This window comes from Danio rerio, chromosome 24, assembly GCF_049306965.1.
Source record: "Danio rerio strain Tuebingen ecotype United States chromosome 24, GRCz12tu, whole genome shotgun sequence".
Classification (NCBI taxonomy): domain Eukaryota; kingdom Metazoa; phylum Chordata; class Actinopteri; order Cypriniformes; family Danionidae; genus Danio; species Danio rerio.
Genome location: NC_133199.1, coordinates 15,899,322 through 15,925,003, shown reverse-complemented (window position 1 = coordinate 15,925,003; position 25,682 = coordinate 15,899,322). Strand labels below are relative to the sequence as shown.

General features: G+C 34.2%; 2 protein-coding genes and 1 long non-coding RNA gene across 13 annotated transcripts in view; 1 reads left to right on the top strand and 2 right to left on the bottom strand.

Moving 5' to 3' along the window:
- Window positions 1-566: 566 nt before the first annotated feature.
- Window positions 567-10,692, bottom strand: prdm14 (PR domain containing 14). Of its 2 annotated transcripts, XM_005162647.3 has the most exons (9): window positions 10,577-10,692; window positions 5,259-5,861; window positions 5,080-5,130; window positions 4,830-4,990; window positions 3,839-4,106; window positions 3,529-3,731; window positions 2,696-2,797; window positions 1,381-1,600; window positions 567-1,260 (listed from the first exon to the last, which is right to left on the bottom strand). In XM_005162647.3, exons 2-9 carry the CDS (start codon window positions 5,803-5,805, stop codon window positions 1,106-1,108), a joined length of 1,707 nt encoding a protein of 568 aa, XP_005162704.1. In that variant the 5' UTR covers window positions 5,806-5,861; window positions 10,577-10,692; the 3' UTR covers window positions 567-1,105.
- Window positions 5,782-9,651, top strand: LOC137489222 (uncharacterized). Of its 3 annotated transcripts, XR_011008603.2 has the most exons (6): window positions 5,782-6,489; window positions 6,735-6,878; window positions 7,596-7,712; window positions 7,805-7,846; window positions 8,192-8,315; window positions 8,656-9,651. It is a non-coding gene; the product is annotated as an uncharacterized lncRNA (long non-coding RNA). The 3 variants fall into 3 exon arrangements; XR_011008604.2 differs by lacking the exon at window positions 5,782-6,489 and having other exon boundaries at window positions 6,826-6,878; window positions 7,596-7,699; window positions 8,656-9,650; XR_012399356.1 differs by lacking the exons at window positions 5,782-6,489; window positions 6,735-6,878; window positions 7,596-7,712 and having other exon boundaries at window positions 7,748-7,846; window positions 8,656-9,650.
- A 1,571-nt stretch (window positions 10,693-12,263) lies between the features above and the next one.
- The window catches only part of ncoa2 (nuclear receptor coactivator 2), a 207,566-nt gene continuing 194,147 nt past the window's right edge, over window positions 12,264-25,682 (bottom strand). For 4 of the 8 annotated variants that reach the window (XM_073940585.1, XM_073940587.1, XM_021470228.2 and 1 more), the window contains exons 21-22: window positions 24,901-25,093; window positions 12,264-15,467 (exon numbers count right to left, since the gene is read on the bottom strand). In XM_073940585.1, coding sequence (XP_073796686.1) covers window positions 15,456-15,467; window positions 24,901-25,093 — 205 coding nt within the window. In that variant the 3' untranslated portion in view covers window positions 12,264-15,455. 8 annotated transcript variants of the gene reach the window in all.

The window sequence follows — 25,682 nt, the reverse complement described above, 5'->3', positions numbered from 1 at the left end:
CAGATGTGAAACATTGATGTGACACATATTTCTGTTCTGTCTGAGAAAAAGAGTCTATTTGGATTTCCCATATAAAAATTTTTCAAATATGCAATATATGTTTCAAAACAGTGTTTCACTTTGTTCAGCCATTAAAATTAAACAATTGTTGCAATCTTTTAAAATATATGTTGCATATATCTGTCACTTTACATAAATGAAATCCAAATATCTGAACTTGTATGTCATACGTGGTATATGCCTACATGTCTATATAGATCAGATTTCCATAAGCCATATAAATACTTTTTATAGCCTTAGTCTTTGTAAAAAAATACACAGAAAAAAAATATTCAGAGATGATTCCTTGGATTTATTAAATTCTTTAATTAAATGGTTATAAACAATTTATGGTGGCTGAATTTAAACAAACTAAGTTGACATTATATTCTAAATGGAATTTGTTTGTTTCTATTCAACACATATAAATTGCAACAATTTTGCAGACACTTTTTATCAGTGATATAAACTAATTAGTGTTGAAATAAACATATATTTTTTCTTGATCTGAGTAAGCAAATAAACCATTGCATTGACAACTGTTTTAATATCAGCACATTAACACATAAATTGTTTTCAAAAAATCGTTATGGAAATAATACAAAATATTGCGCTCATTCAATTCATTTTCATTTTTCATTTTCAGGCGAAACCGACAAGAGTTACATTTTAAGACTGTACAAATATAAAATAAGACAGGTAACATGACAATCAATAATAATAATAATAATAATAATAATAATAATAATAATAATAATAATAAAATGTATAACTGGCTTTGGGTGTCCAGTTCACAGTCCGATATAGGGCAATTTGCTTTGAGCTAACTTTAAAAAGTACAAAAACATGGATTTCTCTCTAGCCAAATACATTTAAATAAATATTAACACCTTTAAAAATAACAATACAATTAAAGAAAAATATATTTTCCAGAAGACATGTAACTACATTAATTAAAATAGCTACACAATACAAACAACATTAACAAGTTACTTTGACATCAGCAAGTCATCTTTGAAATGAAAAGTCTGAAGAAGTTTAAAACGTGATTTGAGTGTTAAGAGTATTAGTTCCAGGGTCTGTACTCGGAGCTGATGCTCGTCATCCCGGGGAAAGAAAAAGTGTCCGCCAGCTGTGTCTGCGCGTGTAAAGACTCTTTGGTGGAGAAGAGCGCGTTCTCGTCAGCGGGAGGAACAACAGAGCTTTCCAAAAGTGGCCGCTCTGTAAGGGGACAGAAATATAACATTACTTATGATTCTTATCTTTCAGTTTTTTTTTTTTTTTTGCTATTTTTAGTATGATATAAATATTTTCAGAAAGCAGCTCAAAATGTCTTCGTACTTTTATGAGCCTTCATGTGATATTTCAGCTCTTGTGCCTCTTGGAAAGTGGCCCCACATACATCACAGGAGAGCTGCTTGTCTTTGGCGTGTGTCCGCCGGACATGGCTGTCGTGGGCCGCGTGAGAGGCGAACGCTTTCCCGCAGTGTTTACACTTGAACGGCCGCTCACCGGAGTGCTGGCGAATGTGTGTGCGAAGGATGCTGGAGGCCGTGAACGCCTGCGACATTCACAAATACAAATTCACATTCAGAAATGGTAATTTACACACATACCATACGATAAAATCTAAATAGCAACACGTTTTGTAAAAGGTCTCATTAGGTCTAATAAAATGTTTCCTTCAGAACCTTTAAAACCCTATACATTCATTTTGCATTCACAATGCAAGTAAAAAAAAAAAAAACATTTTGTGTTTCCAAATAAAATGAAAAATAAACTTTTATTAAAAGGTTCTTGGAATCACAATGTTTTCATAGGCTACTGCAAATATATTTCCTATTCTGAAGAATTGTTCCCCCATGCAGTACAACGAACCCTTGTCGAGTGAAAAAATTTATAAATGAAACCATTAATGAGAAAAAAAGAAGTAAACAAAAATAATTTTAAAAGTGTATTAGACGAACATGCAGCAAAAATGTTTCAGCAACGTTTAAATAACGTTCACAGTTAGCTGATGTTGAAATTTATTTTTTATAGCCTACTCTGTATGGGTCTAATTATTTTCATAATTTACCAAAATAGCAGCCGCAATTAATAATAGGCTAATAATAATAATAATAATAATAATAATAATAATTATTATTATTATTATTATTATTAATATTATTATAACGCGAAAACAATAGACCTATACCCTAATAAAAACCTAGCAGTCTAGCCTCCCTGCATTTTCTTTAGCCGTTACTTCTACTACAAAAATTTTTCGTGGGCGTACGTAAACCTAAACTAAACACAATAGTTTTCGGGCTACTTTATAAATAAAACGGTCTGTAGCAGTCCACAAACAAATCACAGAGAGTGACACGACCACTGAAAAGACTTCTCGCACGCGTAAGTGTTTAAGCATATAAGCGAGTTTAAAACAAAGCGACTGACGAACTTTTGTCTCCTCGAGAGTCATAAATTAAGGCATAATCCTTGCGCACAATGCACAGGAGGTGCATCTGCCATTAATTAGCATGTATAGAGCCTAAGTGTCTTCTAAGGACGAGTCCGGCGCTAACGAGCGCGCTGGTACACCGTGAAAATAGTAAAATACTTAAAGCAAGACTTTAAATGGAATACACCTGTTTAAACACCAAGCAAACCTCACCTTGTTACAGTAAACACATTTGTAAGGCCGCTCTCCCGAGTGCACGCGCATGTGTTTGTTCAGACTGGAGGACTGCGAGAAACTTTTGCCGCACACGGAGCACTAAAAGGGAAAAAAGGTAAGAGATTACATTCAAAAGTCAAAAATTTGACCAAACTTAAGTGAATCAGAGTCATTCCTCCATAAGGATGCTTTTCGTGTCCCATCATTATAATATGTGTAAAAGTGATGATGAAAAACTAAGATCAACTTTAGTGAACAACAAAAATGTTAATCAAAGTAGGCTACACTCAAGATTGTTCAAACTTCTTTTTAAAATGAGTTGAAACAACACAATTCTCAAGTTTTTTTGGACAGCTCAATTGTTTTGTTAATAATGTTCAATCTGTAAATGTTCAATCTATTTAAATGTATAAAACGTGTTAGGAAAAACATAAAGGAACTGTGTGGAACCCATCATTTTTACAGTGTAAGCAAATGCAAGTTTCAATATCCTTTTCTGTGATGATACAGAAATTGTGCATATTTTATTATAAACAAATTTAAACCTCTTTTATTTAGACCTAGATGAACAACGCATTCTTGATTTTTTTAGTTGAAGAAAATGCTTAAGTGATTAAAAATATATTTAGATATTTCCCTTTAAAGTACCATACAGATATCTAGATTCTTAAATCCAATTTTTTATTTTATTATTAAATCTTATTCTAAGCCAAGCCATCTTAAATTCGAGTTCTAGTCTCTTATGTGCCTGTTTTTCTCAGTTTTTGTACAAAGGAGCTGTTCTTTCAGCACCATAACCATCAAATGATCATGCCAAGTATTATATTTACCTTATGTGGCCTGTGTTTCTCGTGCACATGGAGAATGTGAATTCGAAGACGATCTCTCTTCTCGAAAGATCTGTTGCAGAGGTGGCAGGGGAATTTTCTGTCGCCCTGATCCACACAGCGCGTGTATTTCAGATGTTTGTCTCTATAGTACTTATAGGCGAACACTTTTCCACAACGATCACACTTGAAACCCTCTCCAGAATCTGGAATAAAGAAAAGGAAACATTAGCAATCTGCAAACATATCTGGACATCTTGTATAAAGTTAAATGATCAATAATAAAAGTGATTAATTTGCATTGTGCACGTACCTTCTGCCGGGAGAGCTTCACTGTCATCAATGAACTCTTTGAGGGTGAGAGGAATACCCAAAAACTGCACATAGCAATCTCCGTACCAAACCAGCAGCTCTTGGCCGGCTCGGATCTCTTTGCAGGCCTCATAATATATCTGTCCGTCACACTGCACCGCTATCAGGTTCTGCTCTTCAGGAAAGCGCGCGCACTTCACCAAGGACATCCAATTCCCTGGAGCGCCTCTTCCATCCACAAAATGACTCAAGCGGCCGTTCTCAAAGATCTACACATATGGGGAACACGCTTGGAATTAAATGCGAGCATCAGAAAAGCACATCTTTTAAAATGCTGTCTTTTTTGCGCTGGGTTGAGGTTTTTTTTTCAAATGTTTTGGATAAATTGTGGTCTATTTTAACCCACCCATATTAAAAATAATAATGGTTGTACAGTTACTACAAATAAATTAAAAATTCTAATTTTTCAGGATGTTATAAATGCCCCCCTCCCCCATCTATAAAGGTAACAATGCGTTTGTTTTCGAGTTCTTTTCAATCTCATCATGGTCTTTGCCTTTTGAATTGATGCATTTCCTTAAGGAGATAAAGGTTTATGTACGTTTTAGTTTATTTAATGAATCTTTGCTGTGCTAAAAGGCATTGTTTTGATGAAAACATAATTACATAAAATATATATTTTATTATAATAAAAAGTTTGTCTGTTGTCAAATTATGGAGTCAGTCAAAGCAACTTGCTCTCTGTGGTTTGCATTTTCTCTACCAATGCAAGCCTTTTTCTAAGAAGAATGTTTGAGTGAAAGTTTTTTTTTTTACTTTTAAAATGTTTCAATTAAGGAATTATGGTAGGTATGTACAACACGCATACACTTTCACCGTTTACCCATCTTGCTCAGTCAGGTTAGCCCATTCTTACACAGCTACTTGGGCCAAAACACAACAATTTTTACAGTGCTTTTATCAACTTTTTTTTCCCCAAACTTGCAATTTACCTCCCACATGAGTGTGTTGTCGTCATAGGTCTTGATCTCACTTGTGTTTACCAGTTTGCCTTGAAAGGGTCCAAACCTGGTGCCTTTTGGAATTGTACTTTTATCAGCGAAAGCTCCATAATGGGAAAGGCTTCCACAAGTAGTTTGGAGAATCGATATGCCTGAAAAATTAAGACACACGAACACACTATGAAGCTGCCATGTCAAAATTCAAATATATACTCAAAGAATGAATAAAAAGTTCCGATACCTTCAGGGAGTTCAAATCCTTCGATATCAACAGGGAGAATCTGGCGATCAGCTAAATAATTGGGGGAGAAAAAGTTTTAAACGAAGATCTTGAATAGTTTTATTCACATTATTATTGTTCCAAGAAATTACTTTGTATTAAATAGACCTATAATAAATTAAAGTGATTCTTGGACCAACCTGTGCTGGGAGGAAATGATAATCCAGAAATAGCATGTCCAGCATTTTGTCCTTGTTTTTTGGAATATCCGTACAGGACGGTAAAGAGGTCCTCCTCTGTAAAACTGTAGGTGCGCGCGTGTTCGGGAGTGGGATGTGCGGCCTGCGGGCAGCTGAAATTGTCCTTAACCGGAGAAGATAAAGCCGAAGAAGACTTTACACTGGACGGGCTGCTGAAATCAGACAGTGAGCCAGTGCTCTGGTCCTCGTGTCTGGCGTTGTACACGCTTTGCGAAGGCTGGATGTGCTGGAAGTACGGAATGTTGGACACATTAAGGATCTGTTCATGGAATATCGCGCTGTTGTGGCTGAAGAAAGGAGTTGCTCCGCTAAAGTTAAATGGCATGATCGTCTGCGCGTCGGTCACCATGCGGCCCAGAGACTTGAGGGGATGGAAGATGCTGTGCGCGCTCTTGAGGACGTCCGCGTAGTGCGCGCCGGGCAGAGATGGGTAGACAGCCAGACTCCTGTCTCTCACTGCGGGGTGACTGGAGAGAGAAACCGACATCTCTACAGCCAATGACTGATCCAAGGACACTTGCAGTTTGAAGTCAGTCCTGTAGACTGTAAACATATTATTTTAATTGTATCATCTTTGTTAATAACAAATAAATAATAAAGTTTACACAGTTTTGTAGTTTGAAAGTGCAGTTAGTTTGCAGGTTGTAACTATATCAACACTTTAGTTTAAGGCATTACCACGCTGATAAAGGATCTTAAGAGGCATTTAATGCTTTGACTAAAAACTTTTTCTTAAAAGTTCTCCTTTTAACAAATTGATTCTTTAACCTATCAATTTATTTTCAGTTAGAACTGTTCACCAAAGGGACACCAAAATTGGTTCTTTATTCTGGAAATATTTGTTGAAGTGCACTGTTAGACATTTCTGTAAATTACACAGTTAATTACTGTATTTCACCCAGTGTAATACTGCAAATTCCTTTTACGGTAAATAACTGTATTTACCGTTGCATTATGGGAATTTAGTGTGACGTCGAACAACATATACAGCGATGTACTGTATTTGTAAAAATTCGTGTATTATACTGTATTTTCCACAACTGCTTCAACGCCACCTTGCGGCGATTCGACTACTCTGCACCACATTTTGCCTGAGGACCCTGGAGCAATTCTGGAGGACAATTTATTAGTGTGCCTGAAGAACATACTGGATTTAACAAACTTTACTCTGGTAAGCTGAGGCAGTGTTTCATTTTACAGAATGTTTTGTGGACGAGAATAGAACAAAGTAAAGTATAAAGTTGGCTATTATTATTTTCTCTGGCTTGGCGTTATTTCGCCCATTTGAGAAATATATCATCTATTAAGATGTTACCTTTATTTAATTTATTACATTAACACTACTATTACTTTAAATAAGACTGTTTATGACTATTAGCCATTGTTCTCGTCATATCTTTTTATTTATTTACATAGGAACCGGTGTTGCAGCGGGTTTTGGTTTAGGAGGGAACCAGAGGTATGCAGACAGTTTTGGAGGACACTTATCACGAGACAACGGTCCGGCAGAGAGTGTTTTCCCCCAGAAGAATATGAATGAAAGACCATCAAATAATCCAGGTAAAAGCGCGTCTGTCTGTGCTGACAACACTCGACATTGATTTGAGCACCTCTATTAGCATATGTTTGCTCGGCAACATTGGCTGAAGCGATCTTAAAATGGTAATGTTAACTGTTAGCTAAACTGAGCTAAGTTTATACTGAATTGGACTCAAACTCATTTTAACGTGCAACGTTTAACTTATATTGATTTATACTTTATATATATTAGATGTTGTGAACTTATTTTTCTCTGGTTTAGAGTAACTTATATCGTTAGCTTGAGAAAATAACATCGCGACGTAACCTATAAGAACGTTAACGTAAATCTACAATATGCATAGAGGTAAAGTTGGTTTTATATTCGCACATTCGTTCATTTAGAAGACTCTTACGTTATACTGTTTACCATGTTACTTTGAATATTCGATCAGAATTAGCATGCCAGTATGACTTGAAATCAACATTAACACTGTTTATTTGACCGTGAGCATGTTGTACTTTGATAGTCGTTAGCTGCTAAAATGATTTCACTATTTAGAGTTTGCAAATAATACTTTTATGAAATTAAATTATTAAGGGGGAAGTCTGAATCTGCTAATATAAAACCAACTTTACCTCTATGCATTATGCTAATAACCACCTTTTTGCTATTTATTGTTTGCTAATTATTTTTTTATCACAACTCTTGACATTTGGTTTAACATAATTGTTACCATTATATTTTTTTCTGTTTAGATATGGCACTGGTACAGCAGCAGGTTTTGTCTGAAGAAACAAACAGCATTTCGGAGGAACATCTTGATCAGCACAGCCTTATGCTTAAAAAATAAGCAAGACCAGTAAGCAACAAAGGTAAACAAATAAAAAAAAAGTTGTGTGGAGGTTGTGGATTGTAGCATGGTATTCTTATCTGTATTTTTGGCTTTTTTATGGTCTCAATATAGAATACTGGGAGCCTGCCTGTGCAAACTGGACCTCATACAACAGTAAGTACTGTACATCTATTTGTTTCTCAATATAGTAACGTTACTTTTAATACAAAATGTGTCACATGTTTAGTTGCTAGCTAAATAAAAAATCTTTTTCCCTTTTTTATTAAACCATTTAGTAGGGTTTTTTTTCATCTTTGTTTATAATATTTTTGAGCAGATTGAGGTCTGTCATGGGTCAGACATTTTAAAATACAATAATTAGTATTGGGATACATGCATTTGTCTATGTATTAAATGTCTTTTTCCCCATTTCATGTTGCCTAAATATTTTGTAATATTAAATAATAAATATTATTATATTAAATAAAATAATAAAAATTTTTGTATAAATAATTCCAGAGGATGAAACAAAATGCACAGCAACAACCAGAGTGAGCCAGAAGAAGGCAGGAGAAGTAGTGAATGACAACCATGAACAACAGTGTTATCCTTCTTTCACCAGCTAACTGAGAACTTGGATTAGGTGAGACACTCTCAATAGTTGTATCAGTATTCAGTCTGTTTTAGTTTATTAGGAATACATAAAACAAATAGTCTAATCTGTCCTGCTGTGAATCAACCCATCACAAATGCTACAATGTTTTTGTAAAACCTTGTTAGGGGAAAAAATAAACAGGACATTCTGGTTAGTTCTCTTTTAAACATGGTAGTGAGCAGGTTATGAGCAGGAGCCAGTTGCTCAGTACCAGCTGAAAACTAGCCCAACCTAGCTGCCATGCTTCAAAATAATTAACCAGTATATGATTTATTTTTTTTAAACAAGCTTCTTCTATGCTTATGTTAGTCTGTTTGTCCTTATCCAGAGTTCTTCATAATCCTGGACTGGGCCAAATCCTGACCAGATGCTGTGGTGGTCATGGAGGAGTGAATCCTAAAAGACACACGTGATCAATGAGTTTCCGCATTGATCCAATGGGCCAGCCTGACCACCCACTGGTGAACTTTCAAGCCTCCGGTGCCTAGACTGCGGCCTTGCACAAGTTTGGCTAGAGGAGAACTGGTCGTGCCCAACTGAGCCTGGTATCTCTCAAGGGCTTTTATTCTACACTTTCGTCAGTTGGTGAAGTTTCTTCCATGCCACTGTCGCCACTGGATCGCTTGGCTACGATTGGTGGATCGGTGGATTTGCTCTTCAGTGTTTGGACTTTCAGCAGTGACATTTACTGCTTCAATTCTGAAAACTGGACTGAAGCAGCTTCAATTTACAAGAACTTCTATGTTAAGCTGCTTTGACATCATTGATCTACATTGTAAAAGTGCAATAGAAATAAAGATGAACTGCATTTGAACATGTGAATTCAGACCTTGTTGAGCATTTGACACCAGATTTAGTAATATTTTAAAGTTGTGTTGTTTCTGAGTCGGCTAATAGTTACAAATATTTATTTTTCCAACAATATGCAATTCAGAAGTTTAAATTTTTATTGTACATGTATGTTCTAGTGCTTTGTGTGATTTATTTATTTTTAATGTGTTGATTTTATTGCTTAATGTAATTGTCACACATTTTCCTTAAATGCTTTAAGCATTATTAATGTTTTAAAGAATGGAATATTTTGTAATTGTGTCTGGTTTAATGTCAGTAGTACTTAGTACAATTGGGGGTTTTTTTTCTCAACAATATGCAGGTCAGACACTTAAATTAGATTTGTACATGTATGTTAATGTGCTTTTTCATTTTCAATGTTTTTTTTCTTAAAATAAAATATTTTGAATGATTGAAATGTAATGTTTTTACACATTTTTAAGCTTGTTTTAAGCATCTCCAATGTTTTAAATAAAGAGTGTTTATTTTGTTAATATTTTGTAATTGTGTCTTTTTTAGGTCTATAGTATTAAAATAATATTAATAAAATAATATTATAAAATATTTAGGACAAAATTAAAAGGTTTACAGTAGCTAACTGTTAACTTAGGTTTTTACAGTAGTTAACCATTTTCAGACACTACAGTAACATGCTGTAAACGGATTTACAGTTGTATACTGTAAATCTAAAATACAGTAACTTACTGGCAACAGTGTTGCCAGTAAGTTACTGTAAAAACCCTTTGAAATGTCTAACAGTGTGTTTTTATTATTATTTTTATTATTATTATTATTTTTAAACAAAGATAACTGTATGTTTTACAAAAACTTAAACTTAAATGTTCGGTCCAGTGTATTCCTTGCTTTTTCTTTGTAATAATTTCTCAAATTTACTACCCTACCAGTTATTATTTTACTGTGGTAATTTTGTAAATGGCTGTATATAAAAAAATATAAAAAATATGACTTTCTAAATTCACCATAACCGTGAAGCTGCTGTGAAAAACCTTTTAAGTAATCTTAAAAAATAAATATATATAAATGGCGCTTTACAGTGATGGTTCAAGTTTAAAACATTTCTGTTGTTGTCCCCTGGCCATTTTCTAGGAAAAAAAAAAAAAAAAAAACTGCGCGCGTGCCAACAGAGACTAATGAGGGTCGTGACACTACAATTTAAGAACAGAGGGGTCAGCAAGAAAGGTCACCATTAATGAAGCCTCTCTAGCTCTTTTAAAAAGCATTAAATGTGCCATGCTCCATATAGTCCTGACCTCAGCTGGTTATCGCACACGAGGAGTTGACTGAAATCCATAATGTTCATCAAAAAAAAAAAAAAAAAAACATAAAAATAAGATATCGCAGTGATTCAAACCAAACAAACAAATAAATCAACTGTTATTGTTTAGAAATGTACTTACCATATAGCGACTTTGTGGCAGTCCCGAGATTCTCGTCTAGTGTTTGGGAAAGCTTTTAACTTTGTTTCAGAAGCGATGAAAAGAGGTCTGGTGTGTGTTGAGCTCGAGACAGGTCTGAGGACATATGGTTGAGTGAAGAAAAGCTACTAGAGAGGGGATGCCTTTCTCGGATCTGTGTTGTCATTGGTCAATCTTGGGTTCATCCTGAGGGAATTGCACTTTAACACGTTGTAGCAGCGCTGATCCTCCTCTCACAGCTCTCTTTCATATGCAGCAGAGTCTCTAATGTGTTAACTACTGTATGCGAGATCTTCACAGCTCCTAACCGAGATACGGCCAGAGCGGCACGAGCTCAGTTTAAAGGCTGTTTGACGGAAAACAACAAGTGATTTAGGAATAGGAAATAACTGGATGAGCTTGCAGTTTTAATGCAGGATATAATCTGCTTGTTTTATATCGTGATAATATATTTTTAGAAGCTAAAATACACTTCACAACCAGATCTGAAGAGAAACTATAGATGCAGGCTAACTACATTACTGAACAAGGCTCAATTTAAATAAAAAGGGGGTAAGGGTGAAACAAAGAGGTTAAAAAATCTAAGCTAAATCAAACATATTCCAAATGGCATTGGAAAGTAAATGAAAACAAATTTCACTTAGAAACTGCTAAATTGCACAATTATAAATTAAAGATACGTAAAATAATGAATTAAACATGACATTTTTAAACACATTGTCCAGCCTAAATGTTGTCTAGTTTGTTTTAACAAGGTAATAGCATTGTATGAATTAAATGAATAGTCCTAAGTGGGTCGATTTAAATGCAGTTTGGAAAAAAAATATTATTATTATTATTATTATTACAGTGTAACAACATAAAAAAACAAACTTTTTTTTTTTTTTTTTTTACATATTATGGCGTACAAACTAAAATACTAGTGCATTTCACTGTTAGGCTAAATACACAGAAACGCCAAGTTTGAAGTTTGACGGTGTCAAGATAAAAAAAATAGGCCTATTTTGTAGCACAAATGGAAATGTTTTTCTTTTATGCGCATTTGTTTCTTTGAAAATGAGAATGAGCAATGAGAGGGTTTTAAAGTGCGTAATTGTATAATTTAGACTATTATGAATTTATGTTGCGGGTTACCTTAGGATTCAATTTTAGCCTATTAAAAATATTAAGCAAAACATTTTAGGATATGCCTATCACAAACAACATCCGTTAAAATGTTATTAACAAAATTAAGAATAAACTAATAATTCTACTATTTATATTAATAACATTTGTATTAACATTTATCAATTTAATATTTTTTTTTATCAAAACAAAACGATGACCAAAATAAATTAAATAATGTAGCAGGATTTTCTCGAAGAACAACGGTATATTGTCCATGGTGTTTCCTATAAATATGGAGATTATTAATTAAAATAAATAATCATATCAAACACTTTAATAATAGTCTATATTTTCTATATATATATTCGTCTGCAAATTAGCTTTACTATAATAAAACTAAGTTTATCCAAACAATACACATAAAAAAAAACAAAAAAAAAACATTTGTGCAATTTAGCACCTTATTTACTAATTCGGTAATAATTCGATTAATTCGAAATTAATAATTCGGCCTAGAAGGCTTCATTTCCTCTGTTAAACTGAAAAGATAACCAGGATATGATTTTAAATGTTGCAATAACAGAATTCTTTATTTACAATTCAATTTGATTCAACATCAAATAGCATCAGCAAAGCCATATTAGTTGACAACTTGCATAACTGTATTTAAATTTCTCTCGGTATATCTAACTTTGCATAAAAGGCTCACACTAAGATTACACACATCGATGCGGATGAACAGAGATGTTTATGTGACCACAACTGGAAAAAAAAAATACATCTCAGGAGCGCAACACTGTAAGCTTTCTCCAAAAAGTCCTTATAAATTACATATTGCTTCGATTTCCCATTGCATCGTCTTCATTCTCACACAACTGAGAGGGTAAAATCAGGACTGTACAAATAATAAAACCCACAACTGATCACAAACAAAAAATATGGAAAATGAGCAATATTGAGACTGGAGGAGAGAGTGAAGGTGTGTGAGGGAATAGAGAGAAAGAGTATATCCAGCAGTAATGAACTGGGTCGATCCTGTCAATGATTCACTATACAAATATAATACAGACAACTTTTGTAATATACAAGACAGTAAAACAGATCTAAGGCAATATGCTAGGTTTTAGCATTTCAAGGTCGTTGCATTTAGCTCTAAGAAATTGGCAGACTATACAAAAAGACATTTAAAGTCTCAGAAAAGAATCCAAAGGTAAGGTAAAGACAAATCATTTTTAGGAAATTCAATAGCCGTTACAATTCCATTGATTTATTTCTTTGTTTTAGGACAAATGGCTCTTTTTGCACTAGCGCTGATAAAAAGACTAGAAAACTCTGCACCACCTTCACATCATGGCTTATATTTATTTCAAAATCTTGACAATCTTTGGACTTTGCCGAGGGTAGTGGTAACATGTGCGACCTCAAAACTGGCTATTCTCCAATATGATAGTAGTAGATGCGTCTGGATGTCACTCCTAGATCAAGGCATCCAACATTCATCAAAACTGTGATCAAAAAAAGCTTGGAATAAATGAGTACTTGAGTAGTTTATAATGCTATGTTAGCAAGAATTCATTTGAATCGACTTTTAAATCAACTTTGAGGATACAGAAAGTTTTGAATGGTGGGCAGAGTGACGCTTCATCCCAAACGATGTGAAATCAAACTTGTATTTACAGTGTAAAAGGAAAAGCTAAAGCCATACCAAAACACCAGGTATAATTCGTACACAACCACGGCACCTTCAGCGCATAATGACAGAGCTGGTCGTCGCAAACTTCAGTTGCTGCTGCTGGTACATACAGTATATACTTAAAAACACGTAGCTTTTTTTTTAACACACCAGCTTAAACACAGATGACATGGCGATATTTTCAGCGAAAGCTAAAAGCTAACAATCTTACCCCGATAACTTGCCCTGTGTGCAAATATGAAACGAAAATTAAAGTAGTATGTGTAATTCTTCCGATCAATTCAAAGGCAAGGAAATTTGGCTTCGTCCTCAAACAGACTAGAAAACACGAACTGTATTGCGAACGTTACAGCGAGTTCACGTGACCGGAGCGACCGTTAATTCAAATCTGAACTGTTGATTCGGATGTTCTCAAAACGGCAACAAGTGTGAATGTTGGAAAAGCCACTAAAACATGAATGCTGCTTTATTTATTCGTTCGTTTTTGGCTACACCAGAACTAAAACCTGTTTTTTCCACAGAGGAACAAGTAGATTTGGACATCTCCTCGTTTTTTTCTTTTTATTTATTTTCAAAATAGAAACCACTATTTAAAAAAAAAACCTTTAATACTGAGATTGAACCCGGGGAGCAAAATGTGTCTCCTGAATAGTCCTGTACAAAAATTACAAAACAAAAGAAAAGAAAATCTCAAGTAATATTTATTGCTTGTTTTTTCTTACACACACCGGATTCTGTTTGTACCTATAGCATCTGGCATGAAGCAGGTCACTCCACACAACAAAGAAAGCACGCTTCAGTGTTGAGTTTATGGCTGTGTTGGGGTTCCTCCGGTGGGGCTCCCGGCTAAAGGCTTAGAAGCAAGCGAGTATCTGTACACTGTACACACAGCACCCTCCCAGACCCCCACCCAGGAAAGAAGGACCACCGCACCACAGCAGCTCCCCTTCCTTCTAATAGTACCACAGGAATCTGCACGTCCTTAGCTTCCCGCCAAACACGCTTGACGTCAGAAACTCCGCCATCTTTTTTCCAGAGACAGTTAAGACCGGACTTTGAGGGCAGGAGGAAGGGGAAATATTTCGAAAAGAAAAATAAATATAATACGAAAGAGATTCCCCCATTATTGGTATATACAATCTACCAGCATTTCATTTAACTAACCACAACAAAATCACATTCTCTCTGAAACTACTGGACCAAGGAAAATAAAAATTCATAGGTAAGTTTTTCATATTCGCTGAATTGATGTTTCACTTTCTAACCCGATGGTTCATAAAGAAATCTACACTGTTATTAAAAAAGAAAGAAACTATACATTAGAATAAAACTTAATTTAATACACAATAAACCTCTTGACTAAATTAAGTCTAATTGTACAAACCATCATTATCTGAATTCTCATTATCTATATGTATGCCATTTCAACATCATTCTATCTTTATTTGCACTCTGAAGAAAAAAAAGGCAAAAATGGCTGAATTTTGAGTGTGGATTTCAAATGCAGTCTTCTTGCCTGTTTTGGAACGTCAGATTGGAAAGAGAGAGAAAGTCGGCTGGGCAAAAGAATGTCTTCTTAAGAAGAGCCTGAAGTCCAGAGGAAGAAACGGGAGAAAAAGAGAGTGAGGAATACATTCATGGGAGACGAGGATTCCGATGCCACTGCCACAGAGTCTTTTCAGGGGAGACCTAAGTCACACTACGGTGAATGCAGCGGAGCAGACTGACGGAAAGGGCTTGCAGTGTAAGTACGAGACAGAAAGGCCGTGCTCGACTGAAGGGGCGGTTTAGGTCCAGAAGATCAAAGTGTCAGTGTTTGTTTGTGTTTGTGTGTGTAAAGGAGACTGTCCGTCCCCTCCGGGCTCCAGTACCCCTGATGCATCCTCTAGAGATGTCCAGTAGGGGGCAGTAGACAGGCTCTCTACAGACCCGCACAGCCCCGATAGCAGCTTAAATAGCACAGCATCACTCCAAACTCTCCTTGATCACGCTGCAGCTGAAAATCACTCAAACATCTTCATCAAACTCGCTTTACTGCATTGGGATGTCGTCTGCTCCGGGTCAACAATACTTCTGCTGTGGAAAAAAGAGAAAGAGAGAGATAGAGATGGTTATAGATTGACGGGGAGTATTGTTAAAATTAATTTATTTTGCCAAGCAGAAAATAATTTAGTTTAAGGGAGGCATCACCAACCCTGTTCCTGGAGATCTACCTTTCTGCAGATTTCAATTGCAACCCTAACCAAACACACTTGTCTGTACTTATTAAAGGCTGTGTCAGGTCCTATTTATTGGTTCAGGTATGCTCGGTCAGGAATAGAGCTGAATTCTGCAGGAAGGTATCTCCTGGAACAGGGTTGTGATTAGGGCTGGACGATATGGCAAAAATGCAAACTCGATAATTTTTTTTTCCATACTAAACAATAATCATACATTTAGAGGGTTTGATAAATTACATTTTAAAATATTGTTTATTAGCAAAATCAGATTACACATTAGCAAAAACAGATCATACACACCCTAAATTAAAACAAATAGTAAAATACATTAAAAAGGCTTATCTAGCATTACGAGGTAAATTAAATGTCCAAAACATAAACAATCAAAATATACAGCACAACTTCCAGCAAGTCCGCACAAATTGTAAAACTCTTAAGGGTTTTTTTTTCTGGGTGACATTTTTTAGGTTATTGAATAGGTTGGTTGTGTTGCCAGACTTGGTTCATAAACCACTGACATACTTTACTGATTGTTTTAATCTGCTCCTTGTCAAACTTCGGATAGCCAAACCTATTCAATACAACAGAATTCGTGCTGCCATTTTTGTCGATAATTTCATCATCTTTGGATAATAACTCTAGGTTAGTTTACTTTTGTCACCGATTAGACTTATTATTTCTTTATTTTTGTTGTCTTGTCAAGTTTTTAGCAAAGTGCGGTAGGAAATGGGCTTTTGACTTCAAGCTGATTGGTTGTTGTAGTCGCATATTGCTGCTGTGTGATTGGCTCTTAGATCTATATCGAATAAAAATGTCCAAAGCTCATCGTCATTATTGGATTCAATTTTATCACAGTTTACTATGATATCATTCATTAGCCCAGCCCTAGTTGTGACCCCTGGTTTAAGGTTATTGTTCACGCCAACATGAAATTTCTGTCATCATTTACTGACTCTTTTACTTGTTCCAAACCTGTTTGACACAAAGGATTATATTTTGAAAAAAAAAAAAGATGAAAATCAATGACCTCCATAGTATTTTTTCCACCTCTTTTAAAAATATCTCCTTTTGTGTTGGACAGAATAAAGAAATGTATAGGTTTGGAACCACTTGAGAATGAGTAAATAGGGATCATACTTTCATTTTTGAGTGCAATATTCCTTTAATATGACCAAACTGATTGCAATGCAAATTGCCACCATACAAACAGCTGGCAAAATCTTCTGAATTGCAATATACCGGAAACAAAACTGGATTCTTTTAGTAAAAAAAAATACAACAAAATATCAAGATCCATTAAAATGTTTTTTACTATTTTCATATAAGAAAATTCAGTATTTTTAAACTAAATTTTAAAATAAAATTTGTATGAGAAAAATAGATTTTACAAACCCATTTTCTGTCCAATAAACCTGAAGAAACAATGATGCAATTACTCCAAGGTATTAATATACATTTAAGAAAAAGGTGTTATGTAATAATAATATATTTCTGTCACAATTACAAGTTCAAAGTTTGTGAAGCTGTGAAGACAAGTGAGGTTTAGTGAGTGCAGGGTTTCTACAGGTTTAATCAAGTTAAATTTAAGACCTTTTTAAGACCATTATAAATTAAATTTCAGACTTACACAAAGATAAACACTCAGTATTTTTTCCAGTTAAAACATTACAATCATGTGTTACTGTAAGAAACATAAACCAAATTGATCATAAACTGTTAATAAATAAAGTTTTGGTTAAACCTTTTTTTAAGGTGGAATGGTAGTGATTGGATGCATGATGGCCCGATTGAGTAGCTTTACACAGACATAGGAAAATTAAGACCTGTTTAAAATGATTTAAGACTTACAACAGTGATTTTACAACTTACAACAGTGACTTTTTAAGGCCTTCATTTTTTACAAATTTAAGACATTTTTTTAGTTTGAGTTTTTTTCCTCAAATTACACTAAAAATATTTATGCCTATTTTTTTAGTTAAATCCAAAGATTTTTTTTAATCTAGTCCTGTTAATTTATATTAGCCAAACTGACTAAAATATGAAGTTAAACTTTGCATGACTAAAAAAAGGGTAACATTTGAAGGGGGTGTTCATAAGACCTTTATAATCATGACACAACATAAATATGAATGAGATTTTTAAAAATGGCCTCATGACAATCATGTTTATGACAGATTTATGACAAGTTATGTTGTCTTGGTTAAGTCAAGTTGTCATGACAAAGGCATCTCATAAATACGTCTAAAACAATGTTAGCTTTGCATTGAAAATGACTTAACTGAGGAAATGAGGCTTAATTACAGTTCTCATTAGCATGTATAAAATCTGATTCATATTCAAGATGTGCTATGTCATGAGTATAAAGGTTTTATAAGTCATATGAACACCCTCTTCAAGTAAAGTGCTACCAAAACTTGATAAATTCATAAAAATTTAAGTAATTAAAAAAAAATTGTCATCATGATCAAAATTCTTTACAGTGTAAATTACAATTTTTGTAAAGTTGTTCAAAGTGCAGTTCATGACATTCGTGTTTATATCCTCATTGTGAGATGGAAAATAACTAGTGGTGCACATTCTTTAGTGTGTGTCTTTTTTAATACAGTCAATGGTCTGTGTAAAACAAAGTCCCACCATTTACAGTCAGAGATTCCCTCAGAGTTATTCATCCAATATTTTTTGCAATATTTTGTGATATTTTGAGTTAAACACTCATTTTATTTTTGTGGCTGGATTTGACTATTCAGCTTGGGCTTTCTGCACTTCAAAAATGATAGGGTCCTACAAAAACATGCTTATGGATGTTATTCTCCACACAGCTAGCAGTTTGTTTTTCAACAGTTTGCAAACTCAAAGCTACACGGCAATAAATCATGTCAGGCAAAGTAGTTTCTAAAAGCCCTTGTAACCCAGTTTCATGCACCCCTCACTAAAATGTGTTGTGGTGCCAAAACTTGGAGAGATAATTACAGCTAAGAAACACAGAACAATACTTCATTAAACCTCCACTAATGGCAAAACCCTAAATTATTTAAAGACAAGTGACTATACACACATCTTGGGAATAAATCGGCAAAGCAAGATTCCAGCAGCCTGTGGACTTAATATATACACCATGAAGTGCACATGATCAACCCGATGCAACTTGGTTAAATATTCATACTATTTAATGAAGCTTAAAAGCTGCAGCGGACTGTGTAAAGCATAAAAAATCTTTACTACATAACTGGCGAGAGAGAGAGAGAGGGAGAAAGTGCATCACTTAGGAAAACATAAAAATATTTTAAAGGAAAGATTTTAGAGGATTCCAAAGTTTGGGCAAGTCAATGTTCTAATGTTTTTAGTCTCTTATTCTTAGCAAAGGATCTATTTATTTGATCAGCGATATTGTATAAAAACAGTATTATCACAATTTTAATAAGCCATATATATATGTGTATATATATATATGTGTATATATATATATATATATATATATATATATATATATATATATATATATATATATATATATATATATATATATATATATATATATATATATATATATATATATTTCACACTTAGAAATTGCTTGATAACATTAGTAAATTTGGCATGCTCTCCAGGAAGAGAACCCTAAGCTCAGAGATAATTGAGCTGAGATGGGGTGGATGGGGGATTCCTTAAAAATGTGTGTTTGGATTAATCCGATTGGCCTACTAATGATTACAGATGAGAGACCAGCCATGCTCAATCATATCACCAGGGTATTTACAGAACTTCTTAAGTTACAATTTAACACCTTTTACTAAATCTTCAAGAAAAAAAATGTAATACCAGCACGACTTAGAGCTGCAACTGTAGTGGCGTGAATGAAATAGCTTTTCAAATGGACTAACAAATTGCAGATAACTTATACATTTAAGTAAAACAGATGTATTAATTAAGATGTCACAAATGGCCTGTCAATAATTTTTAATCAATATTATACATGTCATCAATGTCAGTAGCTGCTCATTAAAGAACATTCCGGTTAATATGGTTAATTCTCTACTGAGCCTGGAACAGTGCTGAACTGTGCCAATAGATTCTGTGTCTACCACTAGTGTTGCCAGATATAGACTTTTTCCAGTCTAAAAACTGTCCAAAACCCATCAAAATATTTGATTAACATTTTATTCATTTTTAATTTCGAAATTACCCTAGTTACTTTAACTGTCATAACTGTTAAGCATACAGCAACAAACACCAGCAGTCACAGAACCACAATATAACTGGATCACATAGAAACACTGCCCCCTTCTCACCCACACACTGTACTACCTATTAGAGTATGTTTTACTTTCGAAATAGGGTATAAATTCATAACTGCAGTCTGTAGGCGCTGTGTGATGCGCTTAAAAGCGAGGTTATATTAATCGTCTTCTTGCAGACGTGGCAATAAGCCTTGTGGCTGTTGCCAACTACAGGCCTAAGCCTGTCTTTAAATCTTGAGTCCTCCAGCCAGATGTGAGAAAACTTGCATTTCACCATGTTTTAATTTAATTAATGAACGAAAGCAAGCTCGCCTATATGATTGGCAGCAAGCCAGCTGGGCACCCAGTTTGTTTCAGTGCGTGCGCGAACGAACACCACCTCTCATGATATGGCAAAGGTCCTACTCTCAACATATAAATAAATCCACACAAATTTTACAATAAAGGCTTGCGACTTCTGGTTAAAGTAGCGTTAGGGTAGGACGTGGTGTGGAGAGCTCCCGAATAATTTCACTTAAATAACACACCCTAAAGACCTTTAGTGTAACAAAAGTACTTTATTTAACATAATAAGTTGATGCACTTCGAACATTACAACAAACATGCCGAATCCAAAGAAAACGGACAACAAAAAAGATGATACACACGACACGAGGCAGCCACTATCCGAACCCCCGCCCTGGTTCCACGCAGAAATGGAGAAAGGATTTCCTTAGAATCCAGGAGTTAATTGACAGACGCCTGAGTAAATTTGCAGAATCCGTGGAGAGAATAAGTAACGAACTACAATCGATGAATCTGAGAATAGTGGAGGTGGAAACTAAACAGAAGGAGACAGAAGAAGCGGTAACGAGCCTTCACAAAGACGTCGTGGATGTTAAATCGGCTGCTGACGACGAAATCAAACTGCTGAAAGATAAAATCGATGAAATCGAAAATCAATCTCGTCGCCAGAATTTACGTCTTGTTGGTTTCCCAGAGGGAGTGGAAAGTAGGAATGCTGTGGATTTTTTGAAGGAATGGTTACCTAAGATTCTGGATCAGGAGGATGAGATGTACGAAATTGAAAGAGCTCACCGCAACCGAAAATGACAATTAAGGCTTGCATTTAACACAAATTAACAAATGTATCTAAAAAATGGCCTCGAAAACTCAATACCTTGTCAGATGACGTTAATTACTTTTCAATACCCTTAATTTTGGCAAATTTAATTTACTACTTTTTAAAAGCCCGCGAACACCCTGACCACATGCTCCTTTCAAAATTAGTTTGTGAAACTTCACATTTACTTGCTGTGACAAAACAGAATTTTCAGTAGCATTACTGCAGTCTTTCATCACACAATCCTAAAAATATTTTTTTTTTGCTTACATTTTTTGTGAATAAAGATTTTTGAGGATTTTTTGATAAATATAAAATTCAAAACAGCAAAATTCTGTATTAACCAAAATTATAAATGTTTCAAATAGTTACATTGGATGCAATTAATCCACTTTTCATTCAAATTATAATCACTATACACTTTTTAATTTTGTTTATATCAACAAAAAATGAATAAAATTGAATCGTCAAAGTAATTTTATATAATAGAAAACAAGTGTATAATGTAATGTTTGTGAAAAAGATGCAAAATTCAAGAAAAATATATGTTCCATCCTTATTGAGCTTGACGGATAATTTAATGTAAAAATTATCTGATTCCGAATTGTACATATTAAAAGATAAACCAAAATTTTTTTCATTTTTACTATATTTGAAATGCTAAAAAGTTTTGATAAAAAACATGGATAAAACCCAGTGGCTTGAAAGATAAAAGCAAAATGTTTAAAAAATGACAATTAATTTGTACAAGTATTTCAGGGCTGTGATCCCTAATCAGAGTTTATTAAAGCATCTTATAAATCAATATGTCTGTTCACACATTAATATGTCTTTTTTTTCTTGCTCTACCTGACAAGATTATTTGGAATAAAAATGACTAGATTGAACGGCTTTGTACTGAAAATGATGGTAAAAATGTATAGTAGTTATCGTTTTTATGGTCAGAAAAAACCCAAAACACAATCTTAATGTACAAAATAGTGTATAAATTAAAGTGGCTAATTTTTTATTATGATGCTTTATTATTGCCACAATTGATTTTACTGTATATATGAACTGCATCCAAAAAATGTAAAACTTTTATTTAGCCTTAATTTACATGATTAAACTACAATAATGTTGCTAATCCTCCTAATATATTGTAATGTGATGTTCAGATTTGTTTGGATGGAGTTCAGCGAGTGCAGCAATGCGTGTTCTGGAATGTATGCTCAAACTCTTGCTGACTTTATAGACGTCATGTCTGATATTTAGCACTCAAAAGTCTGTCATGTCTGCATATATGATCTCTTTACCCACCTCAAACGGGCACTAATTGCCAGCGACTAATCACATCACTGTCCTATTATGTCTAGTTCTGCATCATCACTCTCATCTGCAAAACTACCCAGGATAATTAGAGTAAATTATTAACGAGTTTGTTGCTATTTGGTGACCTCAGACACTTAAAGTCTGACCATTAGACGATCTGCGTCTAATGGTTTGAGTAAATAAATGCATCCAATAAATCTACTGTGTAGATCGTTTTTTACTAAACTCAGACTGGAACATTGAGGAGTTTAAACGTGCTTCAATAGCGATCAAAAGTTTGAGAGTTTGGCAGATGATTTTTGCTTTAAATTACTTGAATAAAATGAGCTGAAATGACAATTCTTGACAGATAAGTACATTGATTATTTTCAATCCACTTATATTTGTTAAAAATTAATCTAGCTTAATTATTTTGTGTTGAGACAACATTAATATTGTTTTAATGGCATAACTAACTGGGTGTTTTGGTGCTGGATGTGTGGTTCCCATTACGGTTTGCATGTGATTGCATTGAAAGGGAAAATGTTGATAATAATCATAATGTTATGTGTTTTTAAGTAATGAGAAAGACTCAAGGACTCATTTAAATGTAACAATGACCATACTTGTGTCCACAGCAGCAACAGATCAAGTTATGTTTATTTTTAGCTTGTTTTTTTCCTTTTCCATTACCCTCTTATAACCAGCAGATGTCCCCAAAGTGCTATGTTTATAGCATATCTGACCAGTGAATCCAGCTCTTGTAATCAATCTGATCAAACAACTAATTTAGCAATTAGAGTCAGTAGCTATGTTTACATCTAAAAAATAAGTTTATTAATTTATGTGCAATACTGGAATATCGCATAAAAGACATGCGAATAAAGCAGCGTTTCCATCCAATGAGTCAAAGAGAACAAAATCGTCATTTCCTCATTGAGGAAAAATGGAATTTGCAGCAGTAGAAGCTGCAAGAATCTTTTCTTTGTTTATTAAATGACTTGCACCGCAGAAGACAGTATGCTGACAAGCAATGAACATGTGGTGGAGTTTGAAAGCGTGAGACATGGAGCACAGTAGCTATTCACAGTTCTGGAGGTATTTAATATTATAATAACACTAATATGGCAATGGTTACTGCATTTTAGAATGACCAAAACAACAGTTCAGATGTTTTACAATGTGCTCAGCTTGCTGGTTTTTCCATTCATACACATCTTTATCATCACATGATCTCTTATAACAAAACCATGTTTTTTAATGTGTACACTGAAATTTGCCTGGCAAAAGTGTCTCCATTGTAGTTTATGCACATTTTTTTCTTATCGAATAAAAAGTTTATCCTACTCAGTTATGCGCATATGTTTTTATGCACATTTTCAAAATTTCTGAGCATATCCCAAATGCACATAACAATAGGTCAATGGAAACATAGCTAGTGTAATTGATTGGCGGGGCATGGCTAAGCATATTTTGCCCAAGTCATCAAACTGACATCATCAGAGAAGGACTGCTGTTCCTGAGTGGATGCAAATGGTTAGATTTTGAATAAAGATTACCAAAACAATTTAGATTAAAGATAAACGAAACAATTTTGAATAACAGAGCGCTAGCAAAATAAGCATGCTAAATTTTAATTTCATGTGGACTTCACTTATTTTGGAGATTTTGAAGAGTTCAAATAGAGGTTTTGAGGTTTGACCACAGTGTAGAAGATTAGTGATGCAAATGTTTTTTATTTATTTCTTTTAAATTTATGGGATTCAAGATTTTAATGGGACTTATTTGGATAAAAGTAACCTTCATTTCTGAAGTGGAAAAGCTGTGTATTGAGGCTAAAGGTTTTAAAATAACTGTCATTCATAAACTACCATAACATATAAAAACACAAATGATATATTTCACTTATTTTGTGAAACTCTCTTAGCGTAAGAATTCACAACATGTAGATATTGTCAAAGTAAAGTCATAATGTTTTCAACTTGATTTAATATACAATTTGATAGTGTGTCATTACAACTTAATATTTGAACACAATTTAAACCATATTTACTTGTATTGCTTTTTTCTCTCTCTCTCTCTCTCTCTCTTTTTTATTTTCAGTTCCAGGTTTTGAAATTCAACATCTGGATATCTCATTCAAAGTCTTTTGTTTTGGATTGTTCCCCCAGATGGTTTTATTTACAAAAATAATGTTGATTGATTCATTCAATGAGCAATAACTTTGCTAATGGCATTTTTTTACTATGTCCATATGTTACATATAAAAACAATAAATGTTATACAAGCAGTAGTCAGATTTGAGCTGCAATAGTTAAAACATTCTGGCTGTTCAAATTAGATCATTAAAATGAATTGGCGCAACACGAAGAAGCTTAAATTCACAAAATAATTCAAATGAAAGTTTTTAATTTGGTCGATTTTGCTCTGGGATCCCATCAGCCTAAATTATATTGAAATAACATTAATCAAAAATGTGGAATTAATTGGAAGTCAAAATATTTTAATGGACAATAAGTATATTTTTTAGAATAGCTAGAGAATTATACCATGTAATTCAGTTGACTTTAGCGCTCAGTGGAAATCAAATGGGTTCCCAAAAAGACAATAAGCATTCACATGTTTCATGGATGAATGTGTCTGTGGATGTGTCTCACCTGTTCAGGGCCCATGTTGGCCATGCCGGACCCAGGCCCAGAGTTCATGGAGCTCATGCTCATCTGGTTGCCCATTTGGCCCATGTTGCTGGAGTTGGCGGCCATGGACACGTTGAGGTTCATGCCGTTGCCGTTGTACATGTTGTTGTTGGCTTGTTGGCTGAACTGAGGTGGCGACTGCTGAGTAAACATACTGTAGAGGAGAGCAGATGCACGATTAACATGCTTTCAGTGCTAAAACCCAACATTTCTCTAAAACACTGCCACACAAACACTGTATTCATAATAAAATAAAATGTAACGCTGATGCTTAAACTTCTCATTTACTAATAGATTATTCTGTTTCAGAAATGTTATCCATTTAGGAAAAAAAAAATCACACTGTATTTAAAGTGATAGTTCACCCAAAAATGAAAATTCATTTACTATTTACTCACCCTTAAGTGATTAAAAACCTTTAATGCTTTGATTCTGCTGTAGAACACAAAGGAATATATTTTAAAGAAAAACGATAACTACTTTCATCCACAGTAGGAAAAACAAATACTATGGAAGTTAGTGGCTTTTTTAAAATTATCTTCATTTATGCTCAAAAGTGGAACGAAACTGAAGACAGGTCCGGAACAAGTGAAAGATGAATAAATGATCACAGAATTTTAACATGTTGAGTGAACTGTCCCTTTAAATAAATAAATCTAAAAAGCTTAATTTCCAAGACCAGAAACGAACAGATAAACAGACAGATGTTGTGTTAAGCACTGAAAACTGAACTAAACAGCTAC

What these genes read in the sequence shown, in the direction of transcription:
- prdm14 (XM_005162647.3), bottom strand. Translation starts at nt 5,805, where the DNA reads ATGTCGGTTTCTCTCTCCAGTCACCCCGCAGTGAGAGACAGGAGTCTG. An exon ending in AGGATTTGAACTCCCTGAAG is followed by an intron (nt 4,991 to 5,079) that starts GTATCGGAACTT and finishes TTAATTTTTCAG; the next exon opens with GCATATCGATTCTCCAAACT. An exon ending in ACAACACACTCATGTGGGAG is followed by an intron (nt 4,107 to 4,829) that starts GTAAATTGCAAG and finishes CCATATGTGTAG; the next exon opens with ATCTTTGAGAACGGCCGCTT.